Source organism: Bactrocera latifrons, unplaced genomic scaffold, assembly GCF_001853355.1.
Source record: "Bactrocera latifrons isolate USDA-ARS-PBARC rearing strain unplaced genomic scaffold, ASM185335v1 scaffold_20, whole genome shotgun sequence".
NCBI classification, from domain to species: domain Eukaryota; kingdom Metazoa; phylum Arthropoda; class Insecta; order Diptera; family Tephritidae; genus Bactrocera; species Bactrocera latifrons.
This window is the reverse complement of record NW_017535519.1, coordinates 1,345,632-1,367,616: the sequence shown is the minus strand read 5'-3', so window position 1 is coordinate 1,367,616 and position 21,985 is coordinate 1,345,632. Positions and strand designations below refer to the sequence as shown.

Sequence of the window (21,985 nt, the reverse complement as noted above, 5' to 3'; positions counted from 1 at the left end):
TAGGCTATAGTTAACCGATATGAACAATTTCTTCTTAAATTACATTTTTGCTTTAGAAAATAATCTATACCGAATTTCGTGAATATTTTTTGTCAAATGCAAAAGTTTTCCATACAAGAACTTGATTCCGATCGTTCAATTTGTATGGCAGCTTTAGGCTATAGTTAACCGATATGAACAATTTCTTCGGAGATTACATGTTTGCTTTAGAAAATAATCTATACCGAATTTCGTGAATATTTTTTGTCAAATGCAAAAGTTTTCCATACAAGAACTTGATTCCGATCGTTCGGTTTGTATGGCAGCTATATGTTATAGTGGTCCGATATCGGCAGTTCCGGCAAATGAGCAGCTTCTTTAAGAGAAAATGACGTTTGAAAAATTTTCAAAACGATATCTTAAAAACTGAGGGACTAGTTCGTATATATACACGTACGGACGGACAGACAGATATACATATGTATATTTATATATACACTTTTTATGGGGTCTCCGACGCTTCCTTTTTGGTGTTACAAACTTCGTGAAAAACTTAATATACTCTGTTCAGGGTATAAAAACACGAACAACCGCATTGTTCCTTCCGCTTTGTCTTCAGAGACAAGTTCAATGCACTTGCGTAACGATATATCTCGTATCTGTTTTGGTATTACAGCATGTAAATTCAATTGTGACGGTTGGTGTGCAAAACTATCATTGCGACACTGCAAGTGCCTCTCCCAGCTGTAAGCAAAGACATACTTACATACATACATAAATGTAAGTATATAGACACAATTATACGAATATATATATATTTAAGCAACAAATGCAGAGGAAATGCAATTGCATGTCCAAACAATGTTGAAATTCGCGAGAAATTATTAGCAAAATAATACAAAACACATGCAACCTATGAGCAATGCCGCGCATGCGTAACTGCAAAAACATGTTTAAGCACAATGCGAGTGCATTTAATGATATAATTTGACGTAACTAAACAGCTAATTTAAATGCAAATAACTTACTAAGTAGCTTTAGCGTATTTAACGCCACTCTGGCAACCCCATAGTTTTGTTCAAAGTAGTGCACTCGTTTCGCACTGTTTTGACAATGCTTGCAGGCAGTCGAGTGAATCATTGCTTTAGCCGATGCTTTGTATGCAAAATGCAGCTAACGGGAAGTAAGTGCAGGCAATTAAAGCTAAGCCATAAGAGTCGTTCGTGATTTGGGTGGGTGAAAGCGTGCCCAATAACCAATTGATATTTTATATATTTTTTGCATTGCATCAATACTAAAAGTGAAAAATGATACCCCAAAATTTAATTACCATTCTAGCGCCGCAACACAGCAAACATTCCAAATATTTACTGAATTATTCACCACACACAATGTTGGTCTCGCTTTCTAAGGTATTTTATCGGCATTGCCTACTCGACGCAAATCGTATTTATCTGCTTTCATTCAAATCGCACCTTATTTGTGCGGCAAAGTGTAAATTGCGCGTACATCACACTTTCATAAAAACATTATTTTCTACTTTAATATTTCTTTATGACCACGCAAACGTTAAATTATAACGGCATCGGCATAAACGCCCAAGAGGTCGGGTCTAACGGCGTGACGGCCACACAAACATAAAAAAACATAGTTCATCTCCACTAAATACTTGGCTTTCGCCATAAAATTAATAAATGTATTGAAGTGTCTATTACTTTTATGACATCAATTATTGTCTGGGTGAATTTTGATGTTACATAATGAAGTACCAATAACCAAAGAGAAATGTATGCTAAATATAATAACAAAGACTGGCAAACGAAATAATGTCAAGTGTTGTATGGCTTCAAAACCGAAAGAGCGATGCGGAGCAAAAGCAAAGAGTATTTGAATTAGAGTTGCCATATTTTAGCATTGCGAAAAAAATCAAGGTAAGAGGTTAACTTTGATTGTACCGAAAATGTAAAATACCCCTCACAAATACAAAAAATTCCATACAAGCTCCGATCAGCGGTCTCTTTGACAGCTATATGCTATAATGGTCCGATCTGAACAATTTCTTCGGAGATATTAATCGATAATAAAATCGTGAAGATAACCAGTCAAATGAAAAAGTTTTCTATACAAAGTCAAATTATATGGCAGCTATATGCTATAGTCGATCCGATCTGGATTTCTTTGGAGATGTTAATGAATAATAATTTATAAAAAATTTCGTGAAGATTGTTTTCCATACAAGCTGATGGTTCAGTGTGTATGGCAGCTGTATGTTATAGTGGTTATATGTAAACCTTCTTAGGTTCTTAGAGTTACAAAAGGCCCATGATCTCACACCGAAGCAGCAACCAGTAAGACTTGAGAGAACGAAGCAGTTGCTTCGCTTGGCCGAAAGCGATCAAATTCCGAAAACATTTTTCCAATTCAGTAATTCGTAAACTCTCAAGACGATAGGGTTTACTTGACCGACCGTTCATACGAGAGTCAAAGTCATCGATTGGCCACCAGGAGGCAGCACCTGCCACAAATAATGGTTTGGGCCGCTGTCACCACAGATGGGCGTTCTCCAATTTTCAGCTGGCTGTCATAGTAAATGCGACATATTATCGGGAAAGTGTTCTGGAGGCTGCTTTGAAGCCGTGTACAAACAAACATTGCGGTCGCAAACCATAGACGTTTCAACAAGACTCAGCACCGTCTCACAAAGCGCGAGTGAACCAAGAATAACTGAAAAACAACGTTACGAACTTCGTTACGACCGCACAATGGCTCTCGAATTCACCAGATGCGAATTCAATGGATTATTCTCTCTGGGCCTTTTTTTAGAACAAGGTCCGAAGTAAAAAATACACCAGTCTCGAGATGCTGAGGAAAGTCATTGTCCGTGAGTGGGCCAAAATACCGGCAAGTCACATTCGCTCAGCTTGCGATTCGTTTTTTTGACCGCTTCAAGGCCATAGTTAAGGCAAGAGGTGGTCAAATCGAGCCAAAGCGAATGGGTCCTGAATTTATGATTATTTTTACACATTTTGCACTTTAAAATAAATACAAATAATTTTCCAAACCGCATGCCGGACCATGTACATAAAGCTTAACCTAACTTAAAAAAGTAAAAGCAATCATATTTTTTTTTAGGTTCTGCTAGTTATTAGCACCAAATAACATCAATTATGTCTGAACTTGGTATTCACGCAAAGCTAATACGGCTATGTAAGCTGACGTTGAACAATACCAAAAGCTCTGAGATCGAGAAGGACCTATATGAGCCGTTCGATTCCAAGCGACTTCTCAGACAAGGAGACTACTTATTGTGTGACTTCTTCCATCTATTGCTGGAGACATACAATGCGCCGATGATATTGATATCATTGGCCTCGACAACTGCGCCGTAGGTTCTGCTTTCTCCAGTCTCAATAAGGAAACGAAGCGTATGGGTTTGGATAACACGAGATTTCTCCTGTAATCAAAAAAAAAAAAAAACAAAAAAAAAAAACAGTCATCGCACTCGCGATGCCGACACATGAACGATGACAACATTTGATGAGTCGGCGTTATGTGTATTCGAGTGAAAAGTTTTGAGGAAGATTTACGGTACTTTGCGCATTGGCAACGGCGATTAGCTCAGTGGAGGGAATTATGAGCTGAAGGAGATATGTATACGACGACATGCACACAGTTGAGCGAGACAGCGACTGCGCTGGCAGCCTGTGAAAATAAGCATATGTATCTTGTCTTTATAACGAGGTCTTGTTAAGGGTTTTGTTTTTGGCGCGAAGATCCTTTACTGGGTCTTTAAACTACAATATAAAAACATATTTGCTTAAATATTTCTAAAATACTTTCAATTCCTATACTTTCGGATTATCGCGCATGAATTCCCAATCGCATGAGATCATAGAAGTCTCATGGAATATAAACAGCATGCAATAAAAAATTCATGACATTATATGCACCACTAACATACATACACAAATAGTAAAAACAACATAAATTAAAATTGAGTTTAAAATTCATTAAATGAGCGTCGTGGGAATAAGATGACTGTGGATTTTGTAAATAAATGCAATTGTTGTTGCATACAAATGCAAACACATACTAAAACTGTGCAGCCATAAACGCTGTTGGAAATGTATATACAATAAACCGTTCAGTAAATTTTATGTCGACGAATCACTCTAAAAACAGCTGGTTAGCTGTTAAAGATGACACGTCAAAATGTTTACAGCATAACTGCGCGTAAGTTGTCACAGAGCGGGGAGGTGAATTTAAACAGCCATTTCATTCATTTTATAGTATTCAGGGTGTTGAAGTTCAACAAACCGGTTGCTACTGCCCGTTTTATTATGCAAATAAAGAAATATAAATGAATTAAGCGAAAAATATATCAATAGATAAAATAATACCAATAAAATCTTGACTTCGGTTGCACAGAAGTTAGAATACCCTTCACAAATAAAGAAGTTTCAATACCTAAACTTGATTTTGATCGATCAGTTTGTATGGTAGCTGTATGATATAGTGTTCCGATCCGGTACGCTAAATTCCTTCAGGTATTATAGCTTCGCCTTTGACAATAACCCTTGTCAAATTTCGTAAGACATGATATCAAGGTTTTTAATACAGGAAATTGATTTTGATCGTTCAATTTGTATGGCGCTATTTGATATAGTGGTCTGATATTGTCTGTTCCGGCAAAAAAGCGTGCGCAAAATTTTAGATTGATATCTCAAAAAACTAGACTACAGTTCATGTATATACAGAGAGACGGACAGACAGTGAGAAATGGCTGAATCGACTCAGCCCGTCAACCTAATCATTTATGTAGCATATAGTGTATATTTTTTAGGGTCTCTGACGTTTTCTCTGGGTCCTACAAACTTCCTGGTTAACTTGAGGTTATAAAATTAACAGCGAAGTATACTACTTAACTGATTTCGGTATTTTTGAGGGCTATAAACTTTTCTAGAGTGGCATTTTTCAACCCAGCCAGCGGCGTAGGCAAAGTACGATTTGATGGGCTATGACAAACAAGCTAACAAGAAATATCTGTGTGACTAGTGTACACGTATATCAAAGAGCGTGTCTTGCATTGCACTTCTGTGTACTATCGCATGAATTAGCTTACATAAGTGCAAGCGCAACTGGCGCAAAGTCGTACAATTACGGAGTAAAGTAATTAATGCTCTATTTTTGATTCGAAATCAATGTAAGGGATTGTACTGCAGTGGGATCAGTGTTTTTATTTGAAGGATTGCCATTCTGATGATGAGATGACGACTATGGTAATAGTCATTTTACCTTCTTTGCTTTCCTTCCCGTTCATTCGCAAAACGTCATTCAAAGCACGAGCCTCAGTCCTTGCCCATTCGACAAGTTACGCGTATATTCATGCGCGTCGTCTGCTCGAGGATACCAGTTACTAAAGATCCAAAAACATTCTATGAACCCACAAAATATTTGTGACAAAAAGTTCTAAGCAGCTGTGCATCGAAAGCTACAGAACGTTGGAATTCTAGCGAATCTTTGCAGACTGAAAACTTACTTGCGAAATGCGACTAATGAAGACTGATTGAATGACTTTGCTTTTCTCAATACCCATAGAGATGTTGATATTTCGAGCGAAGAAATTTTATGGCTTTTCATCCCGGAAAACCGGATATCGTTTTGTAAGCACCTCTTGTATTTTCGAAAAATTTTGATCAGTAAGAAGTATAATTCCGCTAATAATTTTGAGGAAAGCTATCGAATTAACAAGCTTTGGCCGGTTAAAGACTCGAGTCCATTACGGTTACATGGAGTCTTGGGCACGTCCTAAAATATCTTTATTAAATATTTTAATCTGTTACAGAAGGTGTTAATTTCGTGACATAGACATAGAGACAGTTAATAAGTCCCCTCTCGTTATATTTTATATACATTTTAAGAAAGGAAACTACGTTCCAAATGACTCAGAACAAGTTCTCGCTCAGTTAGGTTTATTCTTAAAAATATTTAGGTTTATCTATTGTAGTTGCTGAAAACATATCTCGCACAACATATCTAAATAAAAGTCTTTGGCGGTTTAAGAACTCGGATTCATTCTGATGACGGTACAGTTAAAATAACAAATGTCCGTTCGAAGTCAGCTTTGTTTATCTGACAGATAACTGTTTTGATATGTGTCAAGTATCCGTCTGGTAATAAAGGTTTGTCCGAAGTCAGTATGGTTTATCTAGTGATCTGGCAGATAACTGCCTAGATAAGAACCAAATATCTTCCAAATTCAAAGGCAAGTATGAGTGCAGCCCCTTCGTATTCAATCCAAACCTAAGACTTTACCAACCATATTTGCACTTTTTAGTGGCATCTGAACGATTTCAGGACTTTAAGAGTAGATTTTCTTTGGTAGAAATGCATTCAGACTCGACTTTAGACTAGTCGGTGTCTCTATCGAAGGCGATCTTTATTAAATGTTACTTAGCTTCCTCAGCTAAAGTGACCTCCGCGGCTGTAAAGTTAAACGTTAGCTATATCATCATCATCGGTTCAGTTTGCGGCATTAACCAATCTGATTTATGCTGATATAATTTATGTTAAATAAGTTCACAACACAGCCTCCTAACCTCAACGCTTGGCTTGTATTTTGATTACAAAATTCGCAAATCTCGAACACCTGCTCAACAGCGGAAGTGTTGCAATTTCACAAATTTTAAAAATCAAACGATATTATATACAAAAGCGTAACCTTACAGAGCTGTCTTAAAAATGAAAGTTTAACAACGATGTTGAGTGGGAAAAAACCTCAATTCCATTTGATATTTGCAATGCGTTAAACAAATATATATTTTATTGCAAAAATAACAATTTAGCTCAACCAAAGTAATTAATTCAGTACAAATATACGAGTTTGTAGCCGAGCGCTAGGTGCCGCGGCGCACAACAACATGGCTAAGAGTCACGAGTGGGCAGACAAAGTTGCGGCAACATTGCCTACACAACTACACAACAGACGCAAAAATGGTATGTGGCAGCAATTATCACACACTATGCGCCGATATGGTGGCCGCGCATGCGCTGCGTCGTCGCCGACTTGGCGTTAAACGAATGCGCCTGCCACACGCGGCGATCAAACAAAGTAGCAAATAAAATAAAAGCAGCGAAATAAAAGCAAAAAACCTGTCAACGATATAGACAGCTGCTGCTGCTGCTTGCCTGCAACGCTTTCATGTGAAGACATCGGTTCTTCGACGCGGCGTAGCTTTGCATGTCAGCTTCTGCGACGTCGAAATGGTTGGGTCATTTTGTTAGCCGCATTGTCTGCGGCTTTGCCAGCTAAATATCCGCTTACTTGCTGTTGCTACTGCAGCGGCAATCGTTGGTGTTAGCGGCGCTCAGTTTCAATTGAGACGTTTAGGCGTGCAGGTCGTATACGTAACCCGAAGCGTTTGAAGCTTGCGCAAATTGCAATTCAAACTGATTGTATACAAGTTTTTCGAAAATATTTCGGGTAATAAAAAATAATAATAAAATGCATTGGAAATAATTCAATTAAAAATAAGATTTATAACTGTTTGATAAGAAGTTCGAGTGTGTGTGTTGTTTATGCGCTCAATGCTCGCTTATAATTTTCAACTGTGCGTTAAATTCATATTAATAAAAGCGAATTCGCTTGAAGTTTATGCGATTTTCTTATTTGTGAAGTGAAATATTTGGTTTTGCGGCGATAACTGTTGATTGTGTGTGCAATTAAAGTCGCCGATTTCGTCGGTGCAGTGAAATTTAAAGTTTTAAATAAAAATTTACTGAAAGCATTAGTGGCAATCATAAAATATTGAGAGTAAACTGTTTATCAACTCGAGTTGGTTGAATTTATTGAAGTTTTTCGGACTGTCTATCTAAATGGCTTAATACAAAAATTAAAAATACTTGTGGTTGACAAGTTGTTTTTAAATATAAAACAAGTAAAAGACATTAACCGAAGCTTCACAGATTTTTTTGATTTTGTACGCTCAGTTTTCACGGCAGCTATACGCTATAGTGGTGCGATGTGAACAATTTTTTCGGAGATTGCATTGTTGCCTTGGAGAATAATCCATGGTATAAAAAATATATTCTTTAGAGCTCCAAATTTTTGCAGAAAATGCGAAAAAATATTTCATCATTGTTTTGACAAATTTTGTGAATTCCAGTTTTTTTGTTTTGTTTTTATATTTAAATGCGAAAAAATATTTAATCATTGTTTTGACAAATTTTGTGCTTTCCAGTTGTTTTTTTTTTTTTTTGTTTTTATATTTAAATGCGAAAAAATATGTAATTATTGTTTTGATAAATTGTGTGAATTCCAGTTCTTTTTTTTTTTTTTTTGTATTCTTCAAATTTTAGTTTACAGGAAAACCAATCTTTACATCCATAATGCTTTCCAGTTATTAAACTTCTGAGTTTTATTCTTCAGACTTGGGCGGTATCTTGGCCTCAGGCGCCTATATAGCTGCACCAACTTTAATCTTAGCTCAGTTCTTTACAATTTTACATGATCTTTCCAAGCGCAGCTTTAACCAATTGTAATCGCAAATATTTTGCGCATGAGTTTATCGGCAACAACTCATCATAAACAGCCATTTGAGGACAATTTTTGTACTTGAGGGTATATACTACTTAGGGGCATCAACACATGCCAGAATTCCATTTGGTGAGCCATAGTTCTAGTGTATTTAATTGCATTTGCAGTTTTCTTGAAGCAGTGGTAGAGATGCTTCTAGCAGTGCAATATCATCTCTGTAAGGTTTGCAAGGAACACAGCAGAACAGTATTTATTATTTTCCGTTACATCAGTTATAAGGTGTTCTATTGCATTGCTTCATTGTGTAATTATATTTGCTAGAACTTAACTGTTGATTCGGAATAAGTTGTTTGTCTTCCAACACCTTCAAAAGCCTTCGAAAAAATATTCTTTCGAATACTTTTGAGATAAAAACCAGTAGACACATTTTTTTATATAAATTTTTGGGTTACGTGAAAATATTACTGAAACTGCAGTTTGCTATATAACTTTTTTCTATAGGACTCGTAGATTTGCCGGAAATTAGAAGATCTACCACGTCCCTAAACTGCCTATTCGCGACCACAGATCGCCCGTAATTTATTTTTAATTACATTTTTTTATCTTATCTTTGGTTTCTAACGGGTTTTACCCTACTACGAACTTCTTTACCATTTTCAAAGGAGTTTGCACTGGTCTAACAGGACAAAAATCTTAAAATACTTTAAGGCCAGGGAAAGAAACAAATTTTTATGTTAAGCAGAGAACTGGTGAATGACAGAATAATTGAGAATTACCTCAAATTATTTTTATACTGTTAAAAAGACAGATAATATTTTTGCATTAATAAGTCTTGAAGACTAGAAAGAAAAGACATTTTTTTTATAAAATTTGGTTTTATTATTCAATATATTTGGCAGTCGAAAAAGTCTTTTCGTATTTCTAATCAAATTTCAACTAATTTTTTTTTTATATTTATACTAATAAATATATAAACAAAGAGACTCTGAAGACATTATTCAATCAGTGTAAAGCTTTCATCAGTGTAAAGCGAAATTTCCAGAACGAGCGAAGCGATACAGCAGCGTCTCCGTAAACTTCACAAATTCCATTGATGGCTTGCGAGGCATTCTCCCTTTTATAAAACAAACATTTCAAAATATAGCGAATTTCTTCATTATTTTTACTCATTTTTGAACAGCTGCAAAATTTTTCAACTTCTCCGAATCGTTTTTGTTTTCGTCAAATAAAGCTTAACGTTTCCAACACTATGTATACGACACAATGTGATCGGTAGTACTGAGATATACGACTGCAACGACATCCATTGACAAAATCCGAAAAGACTTTTCGTCTAGCCAATGGTTACCTTCGAGAACGATACAAAGATTATAGCGATGATACCATTTTCAATACTATTTTTATTATATAATTTGTCTTTAGCCTCAAAGCTCAAACTGTCGATTGCACTCCGGTATAAATGATGGAGCCATGTTTCATCCATTGTCACTTAACTACGCAAAGGGTCGGATTTATTACGACACTCCTCAGTATTACTCATTCGTTGTAGTCTTTGAGGGATGCTGAACTCGCTCAGCACCCTTCTTGCACAGAGCTTTCCCCACCAAAATATTCATTCACAATATTATATGTTCAAAAGTTCTTAGGATATCTTAGGAGTCTCAGCTATCGCTCGAACAGCTTCACTTTACGTTCATCCAAAATCTTTTCGTGAACTTTTTTGGAGTTTTCATCGGTAGCAGCGTCTTTATGGCGTCCACTGCTGTCTTTGCTATATTGTGGTTTTATAACATTTTATTTCTCAGATATATTTATTGATTATTCACCAAGAAGTGTTTACTCCGTATGTGGTACTTTGCAATTCTCAACAGGCTTATGCAAACATTGAAATTATATAGTGTTAAATTCCAAACTTTTTAAAAGGCAGCTCTACTGCAACTCTACTGCAAAAGTATCAGAAATGTACATACGAGTATAAAGACTGGACAAGTTCGCGATTTATGGCGCACAAAATAAAGCTACTCGCGCTTCGCTCAACCAAAGACTACTCCACTTAAGCGATAGCAATTCGATATGCAATAATACTATTGAAAACTAAAGCAACGCATTGACGTTCAATCATTTTGGGGCAAGTGACTTAGTTTGCCTAAAAGAGCGTACGTCCAGCCATTTACAGATGCGATTGCGTCAAAAGATGTCGTTCGCATGTATCACCTTACAAAGGAAATTTCAATGCGATTTTGTAACTTGCTGCAGCACAGTTGTCGTGCTGTAATGTTGTGAAGATCGAGAGTAAGAGTTAGCAGCCAATGGAAATAAATAATTAATTCGTGTTTTCCCAACACCGGCAATAAATAGTGGAAAACTGCAAAGCTAACGCAAAAGAAAAGCGAAAATGCACCACGTAAAATTATTTAGCTGGTAATCTTGGTATTGCAGTGAGCTGTTGACAGCGCGCTCTTCCGCATGCGCAGGCGCACAGCACACATGCGCATAGGTATGTAAACATGTGCGCTCAGCTTGGAGACACGGGCACAGGAAATTCGAGCACAACCAGCAGTCAACGAGCTGGACAAACGAACGGACACGCTGTGGCAGTGAACTTGAAAGACGTGCTCCCTCAGCGAAATTTCGCAATAAAACAGAAAATATTTGACAAACATAAAAATAACGGTACCCAAGCGGCATGTTGACATAAAAAAGTATTCAAAATAAATATTCAGTATATAAGTAAAATTTTATCTCTCATGCGTAAAAGTAAAAAATTAAGAAATTATAAAAATAATATTAAACAGATACGGAAGCGCTATGTACGAGTCTGACCGAATGTAGTGTAAAGAAACATTAAGTTTGGTTACAAATACAAAAGTTTTCATAAGAGTTTGATTTTGAAAGGTCAGTTTGTATGGCAACTATATGCTATAGTGGTTCAATCTGAGCAATTTCTCCAAAAATTGCTTTGAAAATAATATATGCCAAATTTCGTGACGATATCTTGTTGCAAAAAACAAATCTCAGCAATTTCTAAAAAATTGCTTTGAAAATAATATATGGCAAATTTCGTGACGATATCTTGTTGAATAAACGCATTTTCCATACAGGGACTTGTGGTTGATCAGGTTATATGGCAGCTATATCCCATAATGGTTGAATATGGACGGTTCTCATACATGCGTAGCGTTTTGCGGAGAGATGAACATGTTCAAAATTTCAGATCGATATCTAAAAAACTTACGTAATGCAAAATCGCCTCACGGCTTAAAATATTCGAGGTTATGTTTTCAGGTTATTTAATAAAAATGACTTGTACACTGCTCGACATATTTAACATAAAGTGTGCTACAATAACGAAATTCATTAGATGTAGTATATGAGCGCTGGAGTAATTTTATATATATAAATATACAATAAATGGTAAAAAGTTAAGTTCACTTAAGTTGCCTAGGCTTACATATTGATCGATAACACTGGTCAACAAATTTGTAATTTTTCTTTTGTCGCATGACAATTCATATATTTATATTAAATTTGAAATATACTACTAATGAAAAAAAAAAATGCACACATCATGCTTTCGTGTGACTTCAAAACATATATTTTCGTAAAAAGTACAAAATTCAGCCCCACTGACAGAATTTTGTCCTAATATCTAATACATACTCATTACCTTCTTGAATATTTTGCTTCCGGTAGGTCCCTTTCAAGTCTCCAACAATTGTCTGCTAGCATTCCTGCATTCAATTTCCTTTGATAACGCTTCTCCGTTAGGGAAATGTCTTGATAGAATCTCTCACCTTGTTTGTTACTCACAGCACCCAAATTTGCCGGAATTAAATCCAGTTGAAAGTCCAGCATATGTATTTTCAAGTCATATTACACCCCAAAGATTAAAATGATACCATAAATTCATTTATTAAATCCTTGTAATTTTCCGCTATATGGTTACCTAGTAAATTTTGAACAACATTCACAAAAACATTTCCAGGCGAGTTTTTCCTGATCACTCAGTTTTTCTTCAAAGCTCTTATCCTCCATCAATGGTCGTATTTGTGGGCCTACAAATATTCCCTCTTTGATTTTCGCCCCGCTGAGTTTAGGGAATTCCTCTTTTAGATATAAAAATCCATCTCCATCTTGGGCATAGCTTTTACAAAATTTTTTATCAGCCCAAGGGTCTTATCAGGTTTCACTAGATGATCATTTTTAACATTTTTATGGCCTGGCGTTAGTGATTCACGCTTGAGCCACACTTCCTTTGTATAGTGACTTTTTCTGTCTCTACTGTCCCATTCACAAATAAAACAGCAAAATTTCGTATAACCAAGCTGTAGTCCAAGTAAAAGTGCAATGACTTTAAAATCAGAACAAATTTTCCAAGCGTGTTTACTGTATTCAATTTTTTAAAGTATAAATCTGATATTTTCGTAAGCCTTTTTCATATTAGAACCATGAGCAATCGGCACTGAAGGAAGTTTGTTTCCGTTATGCAGTAACACTGCTTTCAAACTAGTTTCTGAAGAGTCAATAAATCATATTAGAAATTTAATAAATTCATCACAACAGGAACGTAATTACAATAGACTAAATCACCTCCTTCAGAAAAGTAAGGTTTCATTTCATCGCCACGACGTCGAAAATAAGAAATCTTTGTACCACGAGAAAGTAAATTCCAGTGGTTTAATCTAGACCGCAAAAGCTCAGCCTATTTTTTAGACAGATTCAGAAATTACGTTGCGTCAATAAGTGGGGTTCTTTTGAAATTGACGGTTCATAACTTGAGTCACTATCTTTAGATACCTTATTATGCTGACTGAGAACAAATTACGGACTAGAATTGGCACTTTTTGATCGATTTGGAGGCATCGGCACTGGCAGTTCGGCACTATGTAGGATGGGTCTCTTGGCCGAAGACAAGTTTGGATACTGTATAGTGTGTTTGGATTTGGTAGTAATACCTTTTGTTTGAGTCAAACAAAAATAACAATAACTTACATGGTCAACATAAATAAAAATCATAACAAAGTTCATGTGACAAAAACAGTGTTTACCAATGTAGTCAAGCGGAAGTTCTTTTTATTAGATATACGGGGGGTAAAGGAAGAATGTAAACGATTTTGCCCAAAAAACGAAAACGCTCTCTTTGCATTTCAATAATAAATCTCACAGAATTGAAATAATTTTTGTGGAAAACGTTCAGCCATAAACATTAGGTTCCACGTAATCGGTAATCGGTGTCTGGCGGACTTAACAAGTTAGCAGATTCGAAAAAGGTACTATTTGTGCAAAATTTTTTTCGAAATTGCTCTCAATTTACACAGGCGGTGCAAGTTTTACAGTGACTCCTATGTAACTCTTACCAACTCGGGTGTAAAATTAATTTTCACACAAGTTATCGCACCAACAGACGGACGGATATATAGCCGCTCAGAATACAAATTGTATTGTCAAGCTGATCATTTATCTTTATCTTTATATATAAAAATCTTCTGACCGTGTGTTTGTAAATGAACTGCTCCTAAACGGCTGGACCGATTTTGATGAAATTTTTTGTGTGTGTTTAAGGAGATTCGAGAATGGTTTAGATTAACAATTTGGCACACTGGAAAATGTTTTTTTTTTTTAATTTATTTTTAATTTTTGTAATTAATTGCTAATTTGGAGTGTTTTACATTGGATCCGATAGATTGCGCTACCATCGCAGTATCCAATATGCAAACCTTGAAAAGCGACATCTGTAGAACAATAGCCTGTTTTCATAATATGGACAGGGTTATTCGTTCTTAAGTAATAAATTGGGTGATTCAGCACACCTATGGGTAGCCATTACATTTTTTTCATACCTGTTAACTATTAGATACAACAAAAATGCATAACAAGCGTCGTCAAGGCTTTGCGTATACTTTGTTAGATTATGGGCGAAGGACGCAAATGCATTCATAAAAAACTAAACGTGATATCTAGAATAAAAATATAGCGGCATAACTGAAGTGTTGATAAAAATGTCTATTATAATTTGAGATATACAGCAATCTTTTCGAAGCATTACACAGAGCAGTGTAATACTTAAACGGTAACGATGCAGTGTATATATTTCAAACTGATCTTTCCTAAAAAATAATAAAATTGCTAAATATTGGGGTAGTGAAATAGAACTGCAACCAAATGCGCAGTGCAATGAATTAAAACTGGCTCAGTAATCATTCAATGAATAGTATACCACGGGCATCCCAAATGACTGAGGCCATAACCTTGCTAGCCGATTTTTTATCTTGCCACGCAAGAGAACCGTTTCATAATATGCAGTCCACTAGGCTGACGATTCACTTCACTGGTGCACAGCCCAAATTCAACAGCATTTTCATCCAAAAACCAATGCTTTCTTAACGCACGAAATGCTTTTTGATTAATTTTTTTGTACACTAACACAAGTTGCTTCACCAAAAATGCGATATCTCCTTAACTAATAGTTATAATCTAAATAATAGAAATCAYGTAGATGATATTAGTTGTACTACCTATGTAACAGCCGCAGCAAAACGTGGACGGGTCCTCCAGTATATACATATATAACTATATGAATATCGATTTTAAGCGTTATAAGAAAATAAAAAAAATGTTGCGAGAGCATAAAAATAAGACGAATATATTTCTCAATGAAAATGAAATTTGAGCTGGGGCGCGAAAAAATACAGCGCGCTAAATGAGACCACGCACACAGCGCGCGCCAGTTTACAACAAGTACGTTGCTCAAGTCTTTTGTTTATCAAGTGCTGCGTGAAGTTGACGTTGGCGGTGGCCTGCGCGCGCTCATAATGTGTACAAATGAGGCAATCGATAACGCTGTTAGCACCGTTAGTGTGGCTATTGCCGCAAGCAACCCAGTGACAATTATGGCTGTGTTTATTGTGTTTTTCTTTATTGCTGTTGTTGATCCTCTTTAACCATTTTTTATGATTTTACAACTACTGATTGTTTACTTGAAAGGCAGTGCAAAACGCTGACTGCCGAAATTAACATAAGCCTATTGAAATCATGCTAGTTTTGTTATATTTCATTCAACACTCGCTGCTGCTGCTGCTGCTGCGCGCTGTTGGGAAATAACCACCAACGTCAACTCGGCACATCGACAATCCATTGTGCGCAGTACATACACACATATGTGTGAAGAGAAAAGAAAATATACCTTGCTTGGCCCATTTCTGGTTTATGAGTTTCTAATGAGGAAACGTGGTGTCTTCAATAATTTCGCTGCCTATTGCATAAGAGGCCCAGTTTGCAGCTCGTTCGCGCGCTTTAATGCAAATTCAAATTGATTTTACTCATGCGATGTTATTGTGGTGTTGATTAAAAAAACAAAATAAAAAAAATAAAAACAAATTATAAAATTATAAAAATAAAAATAAAACTACACAGGAGTTTTGCGAACATGTTGGCGTGCATCTGTTGTATTTTTTATTTAGTATTCATCGGCTGGCTAGGGAAGTCGGCACTTTTGTCTTTGTTTCAGCGCTGGCGGTAATTTTATTTTTGTTGGCTTATTGCACGCAATTAAAATAAGATTGGCATTTAACAAAAATTCGAAACAGATATGTAAATAGAGAATTTGCGGAAATACAAATACAATTACTTATGTGTATTTGTTGCAAATGTTGAAGAAAGCAAAAGTGAGTTGATATGTTAAACGATAAGATTACATAAGCTGTTAATGAGTAACATACAGTTACAGTTTGACTATTATGCAGTGAGTGCTGCATTTCTATAATGTAAGCCTAATATTTCACTGCTATTTTGTAAGGCTGCTAGTATATAGTTGCTGGTCTACTTGCGCTGGCTACTATAAGAAGACTTTGCTTTGCGTATGGCTACTGTTGTCGATACACATACACTGCACAAATACCATATATACACTGCTGGTCAATAGGTTAGACTCACGTTTACTTGCATTGCAAATGTTTAAATATTTATTATTCGAATGATGATTGAAATGCAAAAACAAGGACAAATTAATCATAATTTAATCAAATATTTATCCAATCTTAACAAAATTGTGTTTTTCAAACATTTTCTTAAAGTTACACAAGAAAGGTGCCCCTATTCTTGGTCATTAGGTATAAGATATAAGCTTTTAAATTTTTTATAAGAAATATTTTTTTTTTTTAACTTAAATTTTTAGTTCGTATAACTATTTGATTTATTGGAAATAAAAAAATAATAATTTGAGTAATGAGTACTTCCTCCTTTCTTAGTAATAACTTCATATATCCGGTCATTTATAGAATGATACAGGGCATGTGAGCAGCTTAAGGAAATCACCCTCCAAGCATCTTTAATAGCTACAGTTAATGCTTCTTTATCTCCCTATTGCTTTCCTACTTCGTATCCTTCCATGTTAGCCAGCCCCAAACATTTTGAATTATGTTAAGATCTAGAGACTAGAGTGAACAGGTCATGACATTAACGTTTTGACTCGAAATAAACGACTTTACTACCCGGGAGTTATGAATGGGAGCATTGTCTTGTTGTTGAGAGATCTCTTAATTGTGGAAATACGGATTCCAACAATGTTTTGAAGCGAGCGCCGTTCATCTTCTGATCGATAAAAACCAAGTCAATCGTTCCATAAAACGTGATGGCAGCCCACAGCTTGACTCCACCTTCTCTGCTGTGGTGGCGACTTAAATATAACTCATCTTTCCGCAAATCGTGCTAATAGTATTGAAAGTCATCAGGGAAATCTGAATTAAAACGATTTTCATCAGTAAATACCACTGAACGCCAATCATTAAGTCGAGTGTCAGATTTAACAGTCCACGTCATGTATTCTTTCGCGAATCGTAACCCTTTTTCTTTGCGTAAATCATTCAGAGGGGGTTTTTTCTTGATTTTTAAACGCTTTAGGTATTTTGAATTTCTGATTGTACGCTGAACAGTTGAAAGGCTTGCTTTTACTCCGGCTAATTCCTTAATCTTAGCTGCCGACTTAGTCGAATTTGAAGCAATGCTAACAATTTTGCGTACTGATTGTTCAGATAGGGCTTTCTTTTCTCCTTCAATTTTTTTTCCTATTCGTCTAGGATCCTTTAAATATCTATCAACGGTTCTGGAGCTGCGTTTTAGCTGTTTGGCGATGTTTCAACTGTATAGTTCTTTGGAGTGAAAAAAGTCCACTTCTTCACGTTCCACTAAGCTCAGAATAGTAGCTTTTCCCATTATTACTTTAAATGTAGCTCGAAAACAATGTATTTGTTTATATTTAGCAGTGATCCAAGTTTTTAGGAATGGAGTTGAAGTAGAAGATAATTTAGACGTGTTCTTGTTCGGACCCCTTCATATACCCAGCTTTCCTGAGGTACACTTCGCAGCAATACAACTGCCGTTCAAGTTTTATAGCAAGTTTAGCTTTCTCGAACGCCCTCAACCCAACGTACACACCGTAGAGCAGTATTGCTCTGATTACAGTTTCGTCCCCAAGCTTTACCATACAGCTCCTCTACAAAGACTTCCTTACCTGTCCTCAATAATTGGGCTCCATAATATCTTTCTGTCAAGGATACACCCTTAGACTCCGAAAAGTTTTTGCCTCAAGACCTCCTGAAATACCTTTAACAAAGTCGACGATCTTGAGAAGAATTCATATTCGATGATAAGCAGATAAAATATAATTTTTTAAGGAATAGACTGAAAATTTATTAGAACAAAAAGGGCTATCAGATCTTAAATAACTAAAAGCTTAAATTTCTTCTCTGTTTAAGAATATATAGAAGAAAGAGAAACTGGTATGGTCAACTAAATAGAGATTAACAGCTAAAACTTGTCAATCTCTGGTGAACTGAAAATGTGGCACATCCAGTTTGAAATGGGGTAACAAGCAGTTTATTAGTTTACTAAACGAAGGTTCCAGAACTAAAACCTGAACGACATTTTAGGTTGTCAGCATATAAAGAAAATATATTTTTAAGTTATTTATGCGAAAAGAATTAATCCTTATCTACATACTTTATGACATGTTTAAACAAAAATTTATTTTACTTTCATTGTAGCTCCTTATATTCCACCTAAATAAAATATGGGACAGGAGATATCGCAGCAAAAGAAATGCAGCATTATTAGTCGACACAAAACACACCAACAAGCACCACAATCTCTTCAACCACACCCAATACTAGACGCAACAAAAAATCCCAAACCTTCCACTACTTTCACAACGTCTAACGGCAAATACACTAGACACTCACAAGAATTCCAAAGCGTCTACGCACCTTCCTCGAGCATCTCGACTACCTCTTCCAGCTCAACCGACGACGAGCACTATCGCCTAAGACAGAAATACAATCTGAATAAGCAAACTTATGAGAAATTCCGAGCTTCGAAGAAGCTCAGTCTCATCAGCAATACCACCGATCAGAGTACTAGCACCAGCAATTCCGCGTCGACCAATAGCAGCAGCTCATCTACATATCAAAAATCGAAAACTAGTGAACCAACGTATAATAACATCGTGCGCAAACCGTCACAATATAAGCGCAAAAGTTCTTCGAGCACCGATAGTGGCATCTACTACGCCTCCTGTCATTGCGCCTCTTCCTTCTTGTCTTCATCAGCTACATCCTCTTCTTCGCTGTGCTCCACAAGCGCCTGTGGCTGCTCCACTTCTGCGGCATCGTCATCCAACCAATCGCGCAGCTCACTCGATCAAAAGAAAAACTATCTCTGCAGGCATTTGTACATAAAATCTTATCTAGATATTTTGGAGGAAGACGAGAAGGCGCGCGCTCACTTCAAATCTGCTAAACCGGGCGGCATACGCAATTACAAACCGAAGATTTTGGGCGATAGCGCGCTGTCAACCAGTGCACCACAGAGCACAGGATTTAGTATCAGCAGCAACAACTTGAAGCTGCGTGAGAAGTGTAAGGAGGATCCGTGGATTTGACAATTACTGAAAAATGGCGTTTGGCACAATGACATCTTTGCTTGGAATGATTCCCCTGTTAGCGATCGGCATGAACTACTATCGTTATCAAAGTATCGATCCGGAGAACAAAGTGCAAGAGCCGCAAATGGTGAGTAAGCGCCCATTCACGTACGTCGAAATATATTCCAACATATAATATTTCACTCTCTCTCACTCTCAATAGACGCGTCGCCAATATGACTTCATAGTTGTTGGCGGCGGTTCAGCTGGCGCAGTCATAGCCAATCGCCTATCGGAAGTACGTAACTGGACGGTTCTATTATTGGAAGCTGGCGGTGATGAGACCGAGATATCAGATGTACCCGCGCTTGCTGGCTATCTACAGCTCACCGATTTGGACTGGAAGTACACGACAACACCTTCAGCTACGCGTCAATACTGCCAAGCGATGAAAGGCGACCGCTGCTTTTGGCCGCGTGGCAAAGTGCTTGGTGGTTCCAGTGTGCTTAATGCTATGGTTTATGTGCGCGGTTCCAGAAATGACTACAATCACTGGGAAGCACTCGGTAATCCCGGTTGGGGCTATGAAAATGTGCTTAAATACTTTCTAAAATCCGAAGATGTGCGCAATCCCTATCTAGCCAAAACCGCATATCACGAAACTGGCGGTTATCTAACTGTGCAAGAGTCACCTTGGCGCACACCGCTCTCCATCGCTTTTCTGCAAGCCGGCATGGAAATGGGTTATGAGGTGCGCGATATAAATGGAGAGCAGCAGACCGGTTTCATGCTGACACAGAGCACCATACGCAGAGGTTCGCGTTGCAGCACTGGCAAGGCCTTTATAAGGCCCGTGCGTTTGCGTAAGAATCTCGATGTGCTGCTACACGCACACGCCACAAAAGTGCTCATCGATAAAAACAAGCGTGCCATTGGTGTAGAGTTTTTAAAGAAAGGGCAAAAGAACGTAGTTTTTGTACGACGTGAAGTGATATTATCCGCCGGCGCTTTGAACTCACCACAACTGCTGATGTTATCAGGCATCGGACCTGCCGATCATCTGCAAGAACATGGCATAAATGTAATATCCGATTTACCTGTGGGTGATAACTTGCAAGATCATGTCGGTTTGGGTGGCCTAACCTTTGTGGTAGATGCGCCACTCACGGTCACACGCTCACGCTTTCAAACTATACCAGTCGCCATGGAGTACATTTTGCGGGAGCGCGGTCCCATGACATTCTCCGGTGTGGAAGGTGTTGCCTTTCTCAATTCAAAATACCAAGATCCGTCAGTTGACTGGCCAGACATACAATTTCATTTTCTACCCAGCTCAGTAAACTCAGACGGTGGTGAACAAATACGTAAAATTTTAAATCTACGTGATGGTTTCTACAACACCGTTTACAAACCACTACACAGCTCTGAGACCTGGTCTATCTTGCCGCTGCTACTGCGTCCAAAGAGCACCGGCTGGGTGCGGCTCAATTCACGCAACCCGCTGCAGCAGCCCAAACTGATACCCAACTATTTTGCTCACCAGGAAGACATTGATGTGCTTGTCGAAGGGATTAAACTCGCCATAAATGTCTCGAACACACAAGCCTTTCAACGTTTCGGTTCACGACCACACAGCATACCATTACCGGGCTGTCGCCACTATGAGTTCATGTCCGACGCCTACTGGGGCTGTGCCATTAAACAGTTCACTTTCACCATATACCATCCGGCGGGTACGTGTAAAATGGGTCCCAGCTGGGATGTCACCGCTGTCGTAGATCCACGCTTGCGTGTTTATGGCGTGTCCGGTATCCGCGTTGCGGACGCAAGCATCATGCCAACCATCATGAATGGCAATCCCAATGCGCCGGTCATTATGATTGGTGAAAAAGCGTCTGACCTCATAAAGGAGGATTGGGGTGCGCGGCCGACACGGCGCTATGGCTAGGCCACTCAGCATGAATGTAGCCATTAGTGTTTTTTATAAATTAACCCTTTCGTTGTCCCATTTTGTGTTTTGTTAATGCTTTTGCAAACTATGTGACTAGTCAATTTTTCTAACATTTTTGGTTTTACTTTCTTATTCGTTCGCTTCGACAGAAAAACTATGAGTTTTGTATTTTTTATTTTAATTTGCGAAATCATTCATTATCGTTTAATTTTGCTTGCTTATAATCATTGATTTGCTCGTTGCAAATTCATCGCTGCCTACTTAAGTTCGTGCATATTTTTAAGGCTTACGCGCGTAAGATATAAAAAACAAATTGTGTAATATAGCTGTATATTTATTTATTTAGTTTACAAATAAAATTATCAGTATAAGATATAAATACTCAAAAGAACATTATTTGGAGAATTTTAACTGACGGTTTTGGGTATAAGCAGGGCAAGTGCGCGTTTTGTTCCACATGGGTGAAATGAAGACCAAAAAAGTGAGAGAGTTTCTGATGAAAAAACGAATCTCTTTCATCAACCACCTTGTATTTGTTTTTATTGAAATGTGAAAGATAACTCATACGGCCGAAATGTTGATATGTGCATTTTTGGTTAACATA

At 37.3% G+C, this 21,985-nt stretch overlaps 3 protein-coding genes across 5 annotated transcripts in view; 2 read left to right on the top strand and 1 right to left on the bottom strand.

Annotated features, from left to right (window-relative positions):
* The window catches only part of LOC108968020 (uncharacterized serine-rich protein C215.13), a 22,613-nt gene extending 3,140 nt beyond the window's left edge, over nucleotides 1-19,473 (top strand). Inside the window, exons 1-2 of one of the 2 annotated variants that reach the window (XM_018931743.1) lie at nucleotides 7,378-7,462; nucleotides 18,556-19,473. In XM_018931743.1, coding sequence (XP_018787288.1) covers nucleotides 18,582-19,448 — 867 coding nt within the window. In that variant the 5' untranslated portion in view covers nucleotides 7,378-7,462; nucleotides 18,556-18,581 and the 3' untranslated portion in view covers nucleotides 19,449-19,473. Of the gene's footprint in view, nucleotides 1-7,377; nucleotides 7,463-18,555 lie in introns of those variants that run through there. The other variant, XM_018931742.1, reaches the window with a different exon arrangement.
* LOC108968019 (flotillin-2) overlaps nucleotides 1-21,985 on the bottom strand; it is a 402,447-nt gene that overhangs the window by 228,170 nt on the left and 152,292 nt on the right. The window lies entirely within an intron of this gene.
* Nucleotides 19,444-21,679, top strand: LOC108968016 (glucose dehydrogenase [FAD, quinone]). The gene is made up of 2 exons (XM_018931735.1): nucleotides 19,444-19,578; nucleotides 19,654-21,679. Exons 1-2 carry the CDS (start codon nucleotides 19,462-19,464, stop codon nucleotides 21,376-21,378), a joined length of 1,842 nt encoding a protein of 613 aa, XP_018787280.1. The 5' UTR covers nucleotides 19,444-19,461; the 3' UTR covers nucleotides 21,379-21,679.